This window comes from Gasterosteus aculeatus, chromosome 6 (assembly GCF_964276395.1).
Source record: "Gasterosteus aculeatus chromosome 6, fGasAcu3.hap1.1, whole genome shotgun sequence".
NCBI classification, from domain to species: domain Eukaryota; kingdom Metazoa; phylum Chordata; class Actinopteri; order Perciformes; family Gasterosteidae; genus Gasterosteus; species Gasterosteus aculeatus.
The window spans coordinates 18207448-18220520 of record NC_135693.1 but is presented as its reverse complement, the minus strand read 5'-3'; the positions used below and the strand labels follow the sequence as shown (position 1 = coordinate 18220520).

At 46.5% G+C, this 13073-nt stretch overlaps 1 protein-coding gene across 1 annotated transcript in view; it reads right to left on the bottom strand.

The window, feature by feature from the left end:
• Nucleotide 1: 1 nt before the first annotated feature.
• LOC120820899 (bone morphogenetic protein receptor type-1A) overlaps nt 2-13073 on the bottom strand; it is a 29968-nt gene continuing 16896 nt past the window's right edge. Inside the window, exons 3-13 of the mRNA XM_040179133.2 lie at nt 11283-11658; nt 5384-5546; nt 5190-5292; nt 4974-5073; nt 4797-4884; nt 4547-4682; nt 3973-4165; nt 2909-3206; nt 2637-2812; nt 2101-2231; nt 2-1928 (exon numbers count right to left, since the gene is read on the bottom strand). Coding sequence (XP_040035067.1) covers nt 1803-1928; nt 2101-2231; nt 2637-2812; nt 2909-3206; nt 3973-4165; nt 4547-4682; nt 4797-4884; nt 4974-5073; nt 5190-5292; nt 5384-5546; nt 11283-11349 — 1581 coding nt within the window. The 5' untranslated portion in view covers nt 11350-11658 and the 3' untranslated portion in view covers nt 2-1802. The remainder of the gene's footprint in view (nt 1929-2100; nt 2232-2636; nt 2813-2908; nt 3207-3972; nt 4166-4546; nt 4683-4796; nt 4885-4973; nt 5074-5189; nt 5293-5383; nt 5547-11282; nt 11659-13073) is intronic.

The window sequence follows — 13073 nt, the reverse complement described above, 5'->3', positions numbered from 1 at the left end:
GTTTGTACTAAAATAAGGTTATTTACTTAAATTGTTACATTGGACAGGCTGTATAGTTTCTTAGTGAACCAGATGGTGTACAAAAACAATACAAACATTAGATTATGGGGAGTTGTCTTTCATACCAACATAAATGCTTTTGCACGTCAGACTGCTGAGGGAAAAACAGTTTAGGTCAATCTGCATCCAGTACAAAGAGGCCGAGGTTTCTTTAGCTTAGCATAAATACTGAAAGCGTAGAGAAGCTGAAGTGATTGATTTTGGTTTTTAGAGCCATTTCTGTGCATGGAGCTTGGCTAACAGTTTCTCTCCGCTTCCATTCTTTGTGCTAAGCTAAATCATTATTTTACTAGTTAAATAAAATCCATTTTACATCTGAAGAAAATCAATGAATGGGTGAAACCTGAGTAAGACGACAAAGTTAACAAACCTTTTGATTACTCCATCACAGAATGATTTCCCCTCCTGGGTGTGTTGGTTTTATTTTTAACCGCATGTAAAATTGTTTTGAAATATTAAATCTGACTTTAATCATTGTAGTGTGACAATAATAATCCAACGTCTTTACTCAAATTTGTCTAATTACACTTTCACTGGATAAAGGAACCGATTTTATTATAAAAAAAAGGTCAAATCTATGCATTCGTCCCTCAACTTAGAATTGGAAATCAATTTTATTTCCAATTTTAACAGGTCGATAGGTCTCTATCTTCTGCTGTCAGTCTTCAAAAGTCCAAACAAGGTTTTTGGTTTGGTCAAATGACTGAAAAAACCCAATAAGTCCTTTCCTATTATATGGTTGCAAAACGAGGCCCCACGTGTTCAAACCAGCCGTCATTGAGCACAACTTCCCTGAATCGTTCAACAAATTAGGAGTTCTGGGCTTTGATTAAAAAGGTCTCGGGAGCCATTAAAGACGATCCAAAAAGTTACATTTATTTACTTTGATATTTTTGCATATGAATGCAGTTCTTGGTTACCTTCGTTCCATTTTTAGCAAATGAATGTCCTGTGTCGGACGGCGGAAGCGGAGGGACTTTTCCTCTATTGGCACTGTGGTCCTTTAGGCGCCACCTGCTAAACTCAACCAATCAGATTCCTCGGGCCTCTTTATAGCTGATCAATCTTCAGACGGACAGGAAGTGGACAAACGGACAGACAGGACGGCAGACGTCTCTGCGGGGACTCCGTCTTCGCCTCGTGGAGTCGGCAGGACGTCAACACCACGGCAGCGTGGTGTTCTGGCGTGTTTTAAATCCCCTCTAGGCACGGCATCCAATGGTAACATTTATTTACACAATACACTTCACATATTATAATAGTACCTTTTTTTTATAATTAACTCTACTTTTTAGAGTGGAGATATATTTCAACATGGCAGGAGAACTCAGTCCTGAAGAGAAAGTAACAAAATTAAAATTGACATTTTTAAGCGTTTTTGAATCAGGCAAAAGTGGAGGAAGGTGCCCTTAAAAAAAATAAAAATAAAAATTCTGTTCATTCATAACGAGCGTCGAAAGCCCCCCGTCTCTTCCCTCCGTCAAAATTACTTTATCGCCTCATTTGGCTTTCACAGAAAGCGTCAAACCTGGCAGAGAGAGGAGGAAGAGGAGGAGGAGGAGGGAAGGACTCCATGTTTGTTTCCAGACAGACTGAAGATAGGAGGAAGGAGGAGGAGGCGCACAGTTCAGCCCGGATGTGGGTCCATTATTATCTCCCAACCTCTCCTCCTCCTCCTCCTCCCGATGAAGAGGGGGATGCACCGTGCAGGTCAGGCGGGACGAAGAGGAGGGGGAGGGCGGTCAAATCTTGATGTCCTGGGACTCCACCATCTTGGCAAGCGTCTTCTTCACTCTGAGGGTGGTGAGGCGAGAGGCGGGGTTATGAGCCCAGCACTCGGACATCAGCTTCAGCATGGCTCGAAGGCACTGCGGAAGAACCGACAACACGCAGTTAGGAGGTGAAACATTTACTGGGAAGCGCCGCAAAGAATGCAACTACTTGCATGGTCCGATGAGGTTGTGACACGGTGGATGTAATATGTAATATATCGGTGTTTTGGGACTGTTGATGGAACAAAAGAAGAGCTTGAAGTGTCACCTCGTCGCTGTTCCAGCGGTTGGACACCGTCGGCCTCAGTCCTTTAACACAAACCACCTCCAGCATGTCCTCATAGGACGGGTCGGAGGGAACCATCTCGTAGTAGGGCAGCTGGTAGTCCTCCACGATGCCTGAGCAGAGACAACCAACACGTGTTCTCATCTGGGTCCAAGGAGGAGAACATTGTAACTTCACAGCCTATTAACATCTCCAATACCTTGATGAATAATTTTTTAATTGTTTGGTCGGTAAAATATCAAATAAAAGTCCACTGAGCTTTTTATTTGACAAAGTACTTAAACGCGATAATTTAAATGGAAACCTTTCACCAGCAGGTGGAGCCACTTCATTCAATAAAACAAACCGATTCTGCTGATTTCATTAGGAAGGAACCAGCCATCTCAATAATTGCTGTAAAATATTACTAAAAGTCTAAGAAAATAATAAAACATTTTGACTTCATTAGGAAAGGCTGTACATTCTAATGTGACAGCACAGGAGTGTGTGTGTGTGTGTGTGTGCGTGCGTGTGCGTACCTCCGGAGACGCAGCGTCGGGCCATCTCCCAGATGACGAGGCCGTAGCTGTACATGTCGGCCATGATGTAAGCCTGGAAGTGGTTCTTGTTGAGGCTCTCGTCCAGGACCTCGGGAGCCATGTAGCGTCTCGTCCCGACCCGGGTGCTCAGGGGGACGTCCACCTCGTTAGTGTCGCTGTGGCAAACGGAAAACAGGAGCTCCGTCAAGTCACGGACACGGACGGGGTCGGCGCCGAGCGACGCTTTCACCGCGACGCGTCCGTCCGCCCACCTGTTGAACTTGACGGCGAGGCCGAGGTCGGCGATGCAGCAGGCGCCGTTCTTCTTGATCAGGATGTTCTTGCTCTTCAGGTCGCGGTGGGCGATGGCCGGCTTCCCCTGCGTGCCGTAGATCTCCGTGTGCAGGTGGCAGAGGCCGCAGGCGGCGGAGTACGCCAGCCGCAGCAGGGTCGGCGTGTCCAGCGTGGTCAGCTTCAGGAAGTCGCACAGCGAGCCGTTCTCGTGGTAGTCGGTGATGAGGAAGAGCTGCGTGAAGGCGCCGGTGCCTTTAATGTCGGCCGCGATGAAGCCTGCCGGACGGAGAGAGACGAAAAAAAAAGGGTGATGGACAGGTCGGACCTCCACTGATGACGTGTGCAAACAGCAAGCAACTGTCCAGTTGATCCGGGACGTCGATAAGAGCTTTTCAAAGACACGTTACGTTTCATTTACGCCTTCAAATAAAGCGTATTAGTGTTCAAAAGGACACAAGTTTGAGTCTTTTTAGCTTCTTCGCTACAAACCAACACGAAACGTAGCAACAGCAGCAACTTCTTAAAGATTTAACTTTAGACGGTTTCCTTAATTTGATTAATCTTAAAGGATCTTTTTTAGATCAGAATTGATGCTGCATTGTATATTTGAAAGGCTCAATACAAATGATGTTTACTGACATTATTAATGAACTATGCTCAGCAGAGGTTTCTTAAGTATTCTCCTACAGTTGCAGTTATTACTGTAACGCGCGCCCGGCTCTTCCTCTCTAAATGAATTAGCGTGTCTTCAGTACATTAGAGCTCCGTCTGTTTCCGTTTGACTTTGCGCCTGAAAGACGACGCTCGCGGTCATTACTTTAAATCATCCAAACCAAACCAAATGAAAGATCAATCCAGGTATTGATCGGTTCTGGAGTCCTGCCGTCTCCCTCCGCCGCTCTGAGCTTAGGGTTCAGATTCTCAAGCTGATGTTTTTAAGTAAAAGAGGATTGTTGAGCGTTTTATCTTGGTTTCACTTTGTACTTTTCCTCAGAACCTGCAGTAAGAGCAAAGCGTGAATGCAAAGGATGTGCTCTGGTACCGAGGATGTTCTCGTGTCTCATCAGGACCGTCTGGTAGATCTCCGTCTCTCGGAACCAGCTGCCTTCCTCCCGGGTGAAGAAGACCTTGACGGCCACCTTCTCTCCCCTCCAGCGGCCGAGCCACACCTCGCCGTACCGCCCCTTACCGATCTGACGCACCATCTGGATCTGCTTGGCGATGGTCCGTTGCACCTGAGCGTCAAAGAGAAGTTTTAGTAAGATTAGTTTTGTTGCTCATCAAATATCCAACAAGAGAACTAACTGAAAAGAATGTTTCACATTCATGTTTAGGAGCGCTAGACACATTCTCGCACAAGAAGAAATAAAACACGCAGAATTGAGTTAGGAAAGTCAAAGTACTCTAAGCCAATAAAAATCTTAATAACAAATTAGTTTGTTCATCTTTAAAAATGGATAGAAAGAAAATGAATCAAATAATCTGCAGAATTCACTCTAGTGGTAAACAATGAATTCAACACTTGGATTAAAACGTAAAAGTAATCTCTTAATTTCAAATGTGCAGTTTTATGTAACTAATGTGTTTTTCCTCTGGCTGCATTGTCGCCTCCCTACCAGCAGGGGGAGCCCGGAGCCGCTGCCGGAGCTCTGTGATTGGTGGATGAGGTCTTTGAGGGACTCTCCACTGGGGATGAAGATCTCCTGCTCCAGATCCTTGTGGTATCGCTGCCGCTCACTCTGCCACTTGTACCTGACAGACAGAATTACATCACTAAACACAGACGCATCACAACCTGCCGCCTCGTCACGGCGCACCGGTGTTAAAATGGCGATTCTTTTGGGTGCGCTGACGGCGACCTCCTACCTGTAGTAACAGACCACGGTGACGCAGATCAGGGCGCAGCAGCAGACCGTCATGGAGATGAGGAAGGCCAGCCAGTGAGGGCTGCCGTCTGGGAGAAACACAAACACCGCGAGTTAACTCCGCGCTGAAACCCGACTGACGCGCGAGTCCCTCGTCTGGGCGGAGCAGGAATGTTACCGGGCGGAGGCTGAGGGGGGAGGGTGGGCTGCAGGTCCCTGTTGCAGAGGTCGGTGTTGCAGCACTCGATGGTCCTCCTGGTCTGAGCGTTGGGAGAGTCCTGTGGATCAAAACAACAACAAAAAACCAATTAAACCCTCAGAACTTCTCACAGTGACACAAATCATTTTTGTCTGGAATCCAAAAGTCTGTGTGTGTGTGTGTGTGTGTGTGTACCTTGCACTGGAAGTGTGATCCTTCATACTTCATGCAGCCGGAGGTGAGGACGGCCTCACCGTGCTCATCCTCCTCGATGATGGCGAAACACTGGCCGTTGGTCCTGAGGAGACGGCACACAGATCGGTGCCCCGGCTCAATAACGATGATTTTAAGCCGGTGTGGTGCGCGCCGGACCGGACGGCTCTACTCACTGGCAGGTGTTGTTGGTGGCGTCTTCGGGACAGTGACCGGAGCAGTAGCAGCTGAGGAAGCGCGCGGCGTCCTCGGGGGAGATGGTGGAGTCCTCGCCGGGCCGCCGGGCCTCAGGTTTGACCCCGGTGCCCTGCAGGACGTGGTCCGGGTTCTGACCCGCAGCTTGGAGAGAGAAACCCAAGCAGAGTCAGGACCGGGTTTGGAGTAAACCGTTTAGCTGCACCTTACATGGAGTTTCATTGAATGTTTAAAATGAGCAAGGAATAAATATTCAGTCAACACAGGAAATACAATCTATTCTTATTTGATGGTCTTAATTTAAATTAAATGTGAAATCCAGCAATGTGTTGAGAGCTGCGAGAACAGACTTCAGGTCAGATTCATCAGAGTGACTCGTGCAGGAGGTGAAACATTCCTCCATTGGCAGGACAACAAGAGGAGGAGGAGGAGGAGGAGGTCCATTTAAGGACCACAGGCTATTTATACAACTGGAGTGTGTCCCGTCATAATCTTAATATTTCAGGCAGTTGATGATCATTATTGTAATTGTGTGCGTGTGTTATTAATTTGTTGTGGCAGAATAATTACCCTCTATGTTAAATGACGATTACTTTTGACGTTCTGATTAATTGCTTTAGCTATAAAATCTATATTGTATAACTTATATTAACTTTACTAAAGTAACGCAGAGGCAAAGAGGAGTCTTAATCCTTCTCGGTCTTTCGTTTATCTACAGTCCTCCTTTAATCCTCCTCATCGACTTCCCGTCTCTCTCTAAGCTCAATATAAAAACAGCGTGAGGTGTGCAGACATGCACGTTGTCATGTCTGGACACGAACTGCCCGCAGAGCCACACTTGCAGCTGCCTGGTAACCACGGCAACAGTCTGTCTGTGGTGGCCTGAAGAGAGAAAAGGGGGGTAAAGTACTTTTCTCTCTTCGGTTTAGAGACAGACGTCCTGTGACTCTGCAGATTGGACACGAGATCGAGAAAGCAGAACGGAATAGGAAGAAAAACGGCTGGTTTTGAGGAGCCACCTCGCACCCAGCCGAGGCGGCGCGTCCCTCTCTGGGCTCAGGGCCGCTGTGATTGGCTGAAGAGAGAAAAGAGGAAGGAGACGTGAAGGGGATGGTGGGTGTGCGGGAGGCTGGAAATGGCGGCTCTCCTCTCCGTGCACATGTGTGCTTAATTGCAGTCGGAGTGGAGACTGAGGTCTGGCAGACAGCGGGCCGGTAATCAGACTCTTAAAGGCACAGCGTCGTTTCAGGCCTCCCGTTTATTTACATCCAGCAGCAGAGCAACGCCGTCCTCTCCCTCTCTTTAAAACACTTTAACGTGCTCACTGCTCAGCTTTCATGCAGAGAACCTTTACGACTGTGACTCAGTCCACAATGACTCACTGTCTGCAAACATGAAGCATGTTGATCAAACCAAAAAAAAAAGAAGGAGCGAATGAATCTTCTGGTTGAACAAAGCCACAATTGAGGACGTCATCGTGGGTTCTGTCTGGCTATTTGTAGAGTTTTTAATAATTTTGGTTTGTGATCAATTAGTTCATCAAAAAACATCATAGAAGATTTACGGTAGAGTGGGTTAAAAGCAGACTGGGGTGCGTTTGTTTCATCGCCCGCCACGTTCCAGTTGCTGAAAGCGGGCGCTCGCTTTTGGGTCGAAGCAGTCGGTGTGGTCTGCGGACGCAAAGTCTCCTGCAGAGACTCTTTACGACGGAGTCAGTCAACAATGACTCACCGACTGCAAACATGCAGAGAAATAAAGCGGCTGGCTCAAAGTCAATACGGATACCAACATTGTAAAAAAATGAAAATAGAATATGGTGAAGAATAATTGAGTTGATCAAGATTAATTAAAATCAATACTTCATTTTACTGTAGTGGAGGAAGTGTTCATATCCTCTACTCTCTCAAGTATTAGAGCGTTTTCCTGTGTGGCTGTTTTATATTACCGTTACTACTAATACATATCACATCTTTGGATCTTTATTAATAAGGAATGAGTGAATGTGGACCAGCTGCTGGTAAAAGCAGGCCATAGGGCGCTTGTTTTACCACCTGGGCCGTCTCAGATGCTTGTTTTAAAAGTGTGGATGAAGGAGAGGCGGGTCAAAGGCAATCTGTGAGTCATTGTTATCTTCTCCTCCGTGTTGGAAATGTACCAGCCACGCTTTGAACTACCCTGAGGTGATAAACTCCACCCGCCTGGGACAGCATGAGTTCTAAAACAAACAAATGATCTGTAAACACGGACTTTACAGCAGGGCCGAGGACAGAGGTGCCGTTGTTGTTAAACGAGTGGCTGTTTTAATACGTCAAACTCTATCTGAAGCACCTTTTCTACTTGTGGATGATGCGATCAGATGGTGATGTTTAATAGTTTTAAGTGTGGTCATTTTATTGGTTGTATTTTAGATCACACCTCTCATCGCAATTGTCAGGAACTGAAATGAACTTATAATAAATGTTTATTAAAAGAAATGCGTTTGCAAGTCTGCTTGACTTAAAAACAAAATAAAACATTTAACAACTTTGTTTATAAAAAGGCTTTTTTCAACACAAGACGTTTGGTGTCCGACAGCCTCTTTTTAAAACAATCTTCTAATTCAAACATTACGGTTAAACGGTGTAAATGTTTTCACGCCTGCTGTTCGTCCAAACAGAGAAGAAGAAGAAGAAGAAGAGGAAGAAGATGCCAAGTATTACATTACACATGAAGGAATTTGTTGTGTGCATTTAACCCGTCCCACACAGCGGGCGCAGCGTGCTGCGGTAAAGGCGCCCGCGGAGCAGTTAGGCGTTTGGTGTCTTGCTCAGGGACACTTCGACATGGAGCAGCCGGGGTTCAAAATATATGAGAATGAAATAAAAGTCACAGTCACAGGTTCATTACATCTTTGTGAAAAGGGGAAAATGCCCAGGAGTCCGTTTAAATGATACTGTATGTGACGAGTACAACATATTCACACTATAATTTAATCTCCATATTGCAAAGCTCCTTCTTAGGTCATTAAATCCAAAAGACCATTGGATAAAAGTTGGGCTGTGAACCGTTCCGATGCTGCCCCGTGCCCTCACTCCCACCTGAAGGGATTTGGGTTTTTTGTGAATCCATTCAGAACGATAGAAGAAAAGAATTGCAGCTATTTTTCATCAAGACAAGACGCGATCTCCCAAAATGCTCATCAACAGACAGAGGAAGCCTTTTCTTGTGCTAAACAACGCTCAAGTCTGACCTAAATACAATGTGAAGCTCCTCCTGCAGACTTTCATTGATTCGATAGTTTGATGACATAATCTCTATGACTTGTAGAGACTTGTTTTAAAATATCTTACAACGTGGAAAGTATTTTGGGGAGGAGTCTTGTTCACATCTAAATGATCCAAATGAACATCCTAACTGTTGAGAGGAGAGACCGATTTCCTTTGTCATGCTGGAGGTGTCTTCAGTCTGACGGAGGAGACGTCACACGGCTGATGACCCTCCTGAAACCAGCTTCGTCACCTCTTGCTCCCTCAACGCGGTCTCTTATCGCCCGAGAGAAGTTGTACAACGACATCCCTGACTGAAAGGGCCTTTGAAGGTGGTTCAGCTTAATATTCAAGCTCTGGTGTTTTCTTCTCAGCAAAAGCTGGGACATCGAGATTGGTGGAAACGCTGTAGCATTGTTACTTGGGCTCTTATTTTGAAGGCCGCTCATGTCCTGACAGGTTGTCCTGTTTAACACTTTACCTAGAGTCTACAATTAACCCGGCTCTAGTCAGTTTGCCCAAAATATCCCTACATTTAGTCCACACTATTTGGGGCATTTATTGCTGATAAACAATGAATCTGTCATCAAGTCAAAGATAAATGCCAAATTGTTCCCGTACGCTGTCGACGTCATAGGACAACGGTTCCCTTTGGGTTGTGCACACGTGAAGACATCTTGGGAACTAGTGGAGTGTTTTAATTGATCAAGAAGAGCTAAAGCCTTTCAACGGGTCTCGACATGGCGGCGATGCTAACAGCACTGAGTGCAAACAAACACCGGCAGAAGTAATGACAGAGCATGCAGTGGGGGGGGGGGGGAATGGCGACTGCGTTATCAGGCACATAAGTGCAGTGCAGAGCGGAGGATGTGAGCTAACCATTGGGGCACAATCACAGCCGACCCGGCTACAACAACTAATCAGGGAGAGGCTCCGATATCACACAAACAGACACACACGCGGTGGCTTCATCGCTCTGCTCAGGTTATTACTACACTGAATCCGTATGCAGTGAATACCCGTTTGCTGCTCTGAATATCAAATTGACCTCGATTCAAATACTTGTAAAAGAAGAAAAAAATCATATGAATGGTGAATTGTTGCCTGAAGCGTGAATTGTTGCCGATCTCTCACTGGTCTAAATCAGAAAATCAGGTTTAAGAAACAGTAGAAGTGCGAAATCAGTCACAACGCTCGGTCTCTGTGTGGCAGAAAAGGGTTCCACAGAGAGGAAACAAAGCGGGTTTCAAAGGGGTCGAGTCCGTCTCCGGAGGGCTGAGGGATATTTCCGGAGAACAATGGCGGTTTGGAGCATTTAGCGCCGCTGACAACTCGTACAGCGACATACAGGAAACAGTTAATGTGCACAGGGGAAATAAGAGCGGCAACAATCAGCTCAACAGCTTCCTGCAGGGACGAGTGGTGGGGGATTTATTTAGGGGGGGGGGGGGGGGGGGTGGACCATCACTGGAAATTTTAAGTGAGTGCAAAAGCTGTTGAGTGGGTTGCATTCGCACTTTCAAGTGAAAGTAATCCATTGTAAACAGAATAAGTGAAGCTGAAGTCTGAAAATGTGAATAAACAAAGAAAAGCGCGATAAGACGGCAGAGGCGGTCTCTCCTTTTCCTGCAGAGATAGTCAAACAGTGCGAGTCGATCAGAGCCCGTCACCCTGAGCCGCCCTGCTCTTATCAGCCCGCTCTGTGTGCCGGGAGGTCAGCAGGTGACCTTTCTCATGTTAAGGGCGGCGGTTTTTGTGACTGGACGCAGACGCTTTATGCTGATACATAATTAAAATATATATTGAGGTTTTAGTCTTTTCCCCAAAGCAAAATCTGAGCTTAAAAAAAAGTTTCTCCTGTCTGATGTGTTTTTGCTTTTTAGAGAATTCATTGTTTTCACGGGTTCATTTCTAAAGTCCCTCCATTATCAGCCAATTGACACTTAATCACAGCTTTAAGAAAAGTCCTCTGAGACAGATCTGTGTGCACGGGGAGGCGGGTTCTGATTACAGAGTAGTGACATAATGACGTTTAATGTTAATGTACTGCTTATCTCACTGAAAACAAACTGAAGGGTTAATGAGTAACTGCAGCTGAAACTCCCTCCGTGGTTAAAAGTCAAAAAAAGAAGCATCTCATCTCTGTGGATGATGCTTCTTATGTATTTCGACCAGTCTTGACTAATAGCACAGTGCAACAATCCAGCATGCCGACTGGAAAAGCATTGAAGCAATACATGAAAACCCTGCCTTTCCAAACAGACTTCACACGTGGTCGTATATATTTGGGACAATATGGGATTTTTTTTTTGTAAATGTCCCGGTCGTGAAACACCCCCATGTGCAGTCTTGTGGGAGTCAAAGTTCATAAGGTTAAGCAGCATAAATCAAGCACTTGTTTGTTTTAATACAATTTTTTAATTACAATAAAATAAACGGATTTCCCCTCTCGTAGCCAGCTGCTTGTGACACTATCTGAATAAAGGTCCCTTTTCCGTGTGTCAATGGTAACCAGAGTAATCTGTACCATCAAAATCACCGTTATGTTACTTTAAAAAAAGTTTGGTTTGGGATTTTCCATGAATAAAAAACCCCATGAGAATCAAGCAGCAGATCAGATGTTTAAAGGTCTTACCGTCAGTCGAGAGGCTCAGCAGCAGAGCGGCAGCCGTCAGAGCCAAACAGAACCGGAGACCTGCCATCCTGCAGCAGAGACCGGACCGACACCGGGCCCAGAGCGGGCCGGGCTCTGTGATCAGGAGCTCTCTGGTCAGCTGACGCGCAGAGTCCCGATAAAAGGCTTTAATCCACAGCGGGAGTCGAGGGAGGTGGGGGGAGTCGGGGATGGGGGGAGGGGGAGGGAGGGGAGTAGCTCCAGGCGCCCAGACGAGGCCTCAGAGAGGATGATCCACAGGAAGACGAGCAGGAGGGACGGCCGGAGGCTGGGAGGACGGGACGGTGATATCACAATATCAGGTCTTCTGTCTCACTGGCTCTTTGGGTCCAAAACCCTGAAGAAAGAAGATCCAGAATGAGGTCGATTTAAACATCGGCCCCCTCTCTCCCTCTTATTCGGGGTGCAGTGACCCGGTAACCCGAGCCGGATCGGCGCTAGCCTCCAACGGTCCAACTAACCACCAAATAATTTGTCCAAGGATGTCCTGCAAATTACAGCCACAGGCCCTGTGCAGCGCTCATGAAGGCACGGGGCAATTAGTGTGAGGGATGTGAGTGTGTGTGTGAGTGTGTGTGTGTGTGTGTGTGTGGGGGGGGGGGGAGAGAGAGAGAGAGAATTAGTGGTGATGCGTGGTTGGTGTCCGTCACTTTTCATTTGCCCGGGGGGGACAAAGAGGCCCGACCTGCGACCCACTTTTCACACATCCGTGGCTGAGGAGACCGAGAACAAAAACACACTGACGCACACAATACCATACAGGACATGGCGAGTACACGGGAGTAATGTGCATGTGTGTATTATCGCATGTGAATGAGTGGAAAGGGGACGCAAGGGTGGGCTTGTTTTGCCTTCTTTGTCAGCTTTAAACCACCGTAGTGGTCCAGGACATTTTGGTCCTCATCAACTCAAGGACCGTTTTGAGGTTGGACAGCTCTGCATTATGTCAAATCCTCACATATTTATCTGCGGGTCAGCGTCACTGTGACGATAACCGCGTGGAGGAATCTGCGCCTCACTGCCACAACGAACGTGGAGTTTGTGGCTCCACGTAGAGACCAAACAACAACAGCAGGAAGACGACTGTGAGATAACACAAACACACCGAGAGAGAAAGAGGGTTGTGGAAGGATCGTTTGTTATGAGTTTTGAGTCCCTAAGACAGGAAGCTGCCTCTGCGGTACGCAAACCCCTCCTCACCCCCACCCGCCCTGATTCATCAGACACAAGGTGAGACGATTGCGTTTAATATACAAGTATACATTTTACACACACGTATGGAGGCTGAGATACCACAAACAATAGCATCGATCAACTTGCAGAAAAACTAAATGTAACTTCAAGAGATGAAAGATCTTCCAAAGCCAAAACCCTCAAATTTTCACTCCTCCTCCTGTTCAGACTCGTCTGTTATCCTTCTTCTGTTTCTCAGTCAAACAACAAACTCTTTCCGCCAGCAGAGATTTAATGAATAAATGCAGATACCAGAGTCTGCCCACTCATGCTCTTCTGATAACTATCTACTAAATGTACCATGTTGGTCCGTGTTGGTGGCTGGTTAAGATGTTGACGTGCAACAATCCGCTGTAACGAGCATTGAGGTCAACGCGTTATATATTTTTGCCTTTGTTACACAACAGTTAGCGCTGCTCTAACTCAGGAGGTTAATGTGCCGCGGCTCCTCCGGCTCACCTGGACGTGACATGAGAGTCTTGCAGGACGGGCAAATGAAAGGAGGCATTGTTAGCGGTC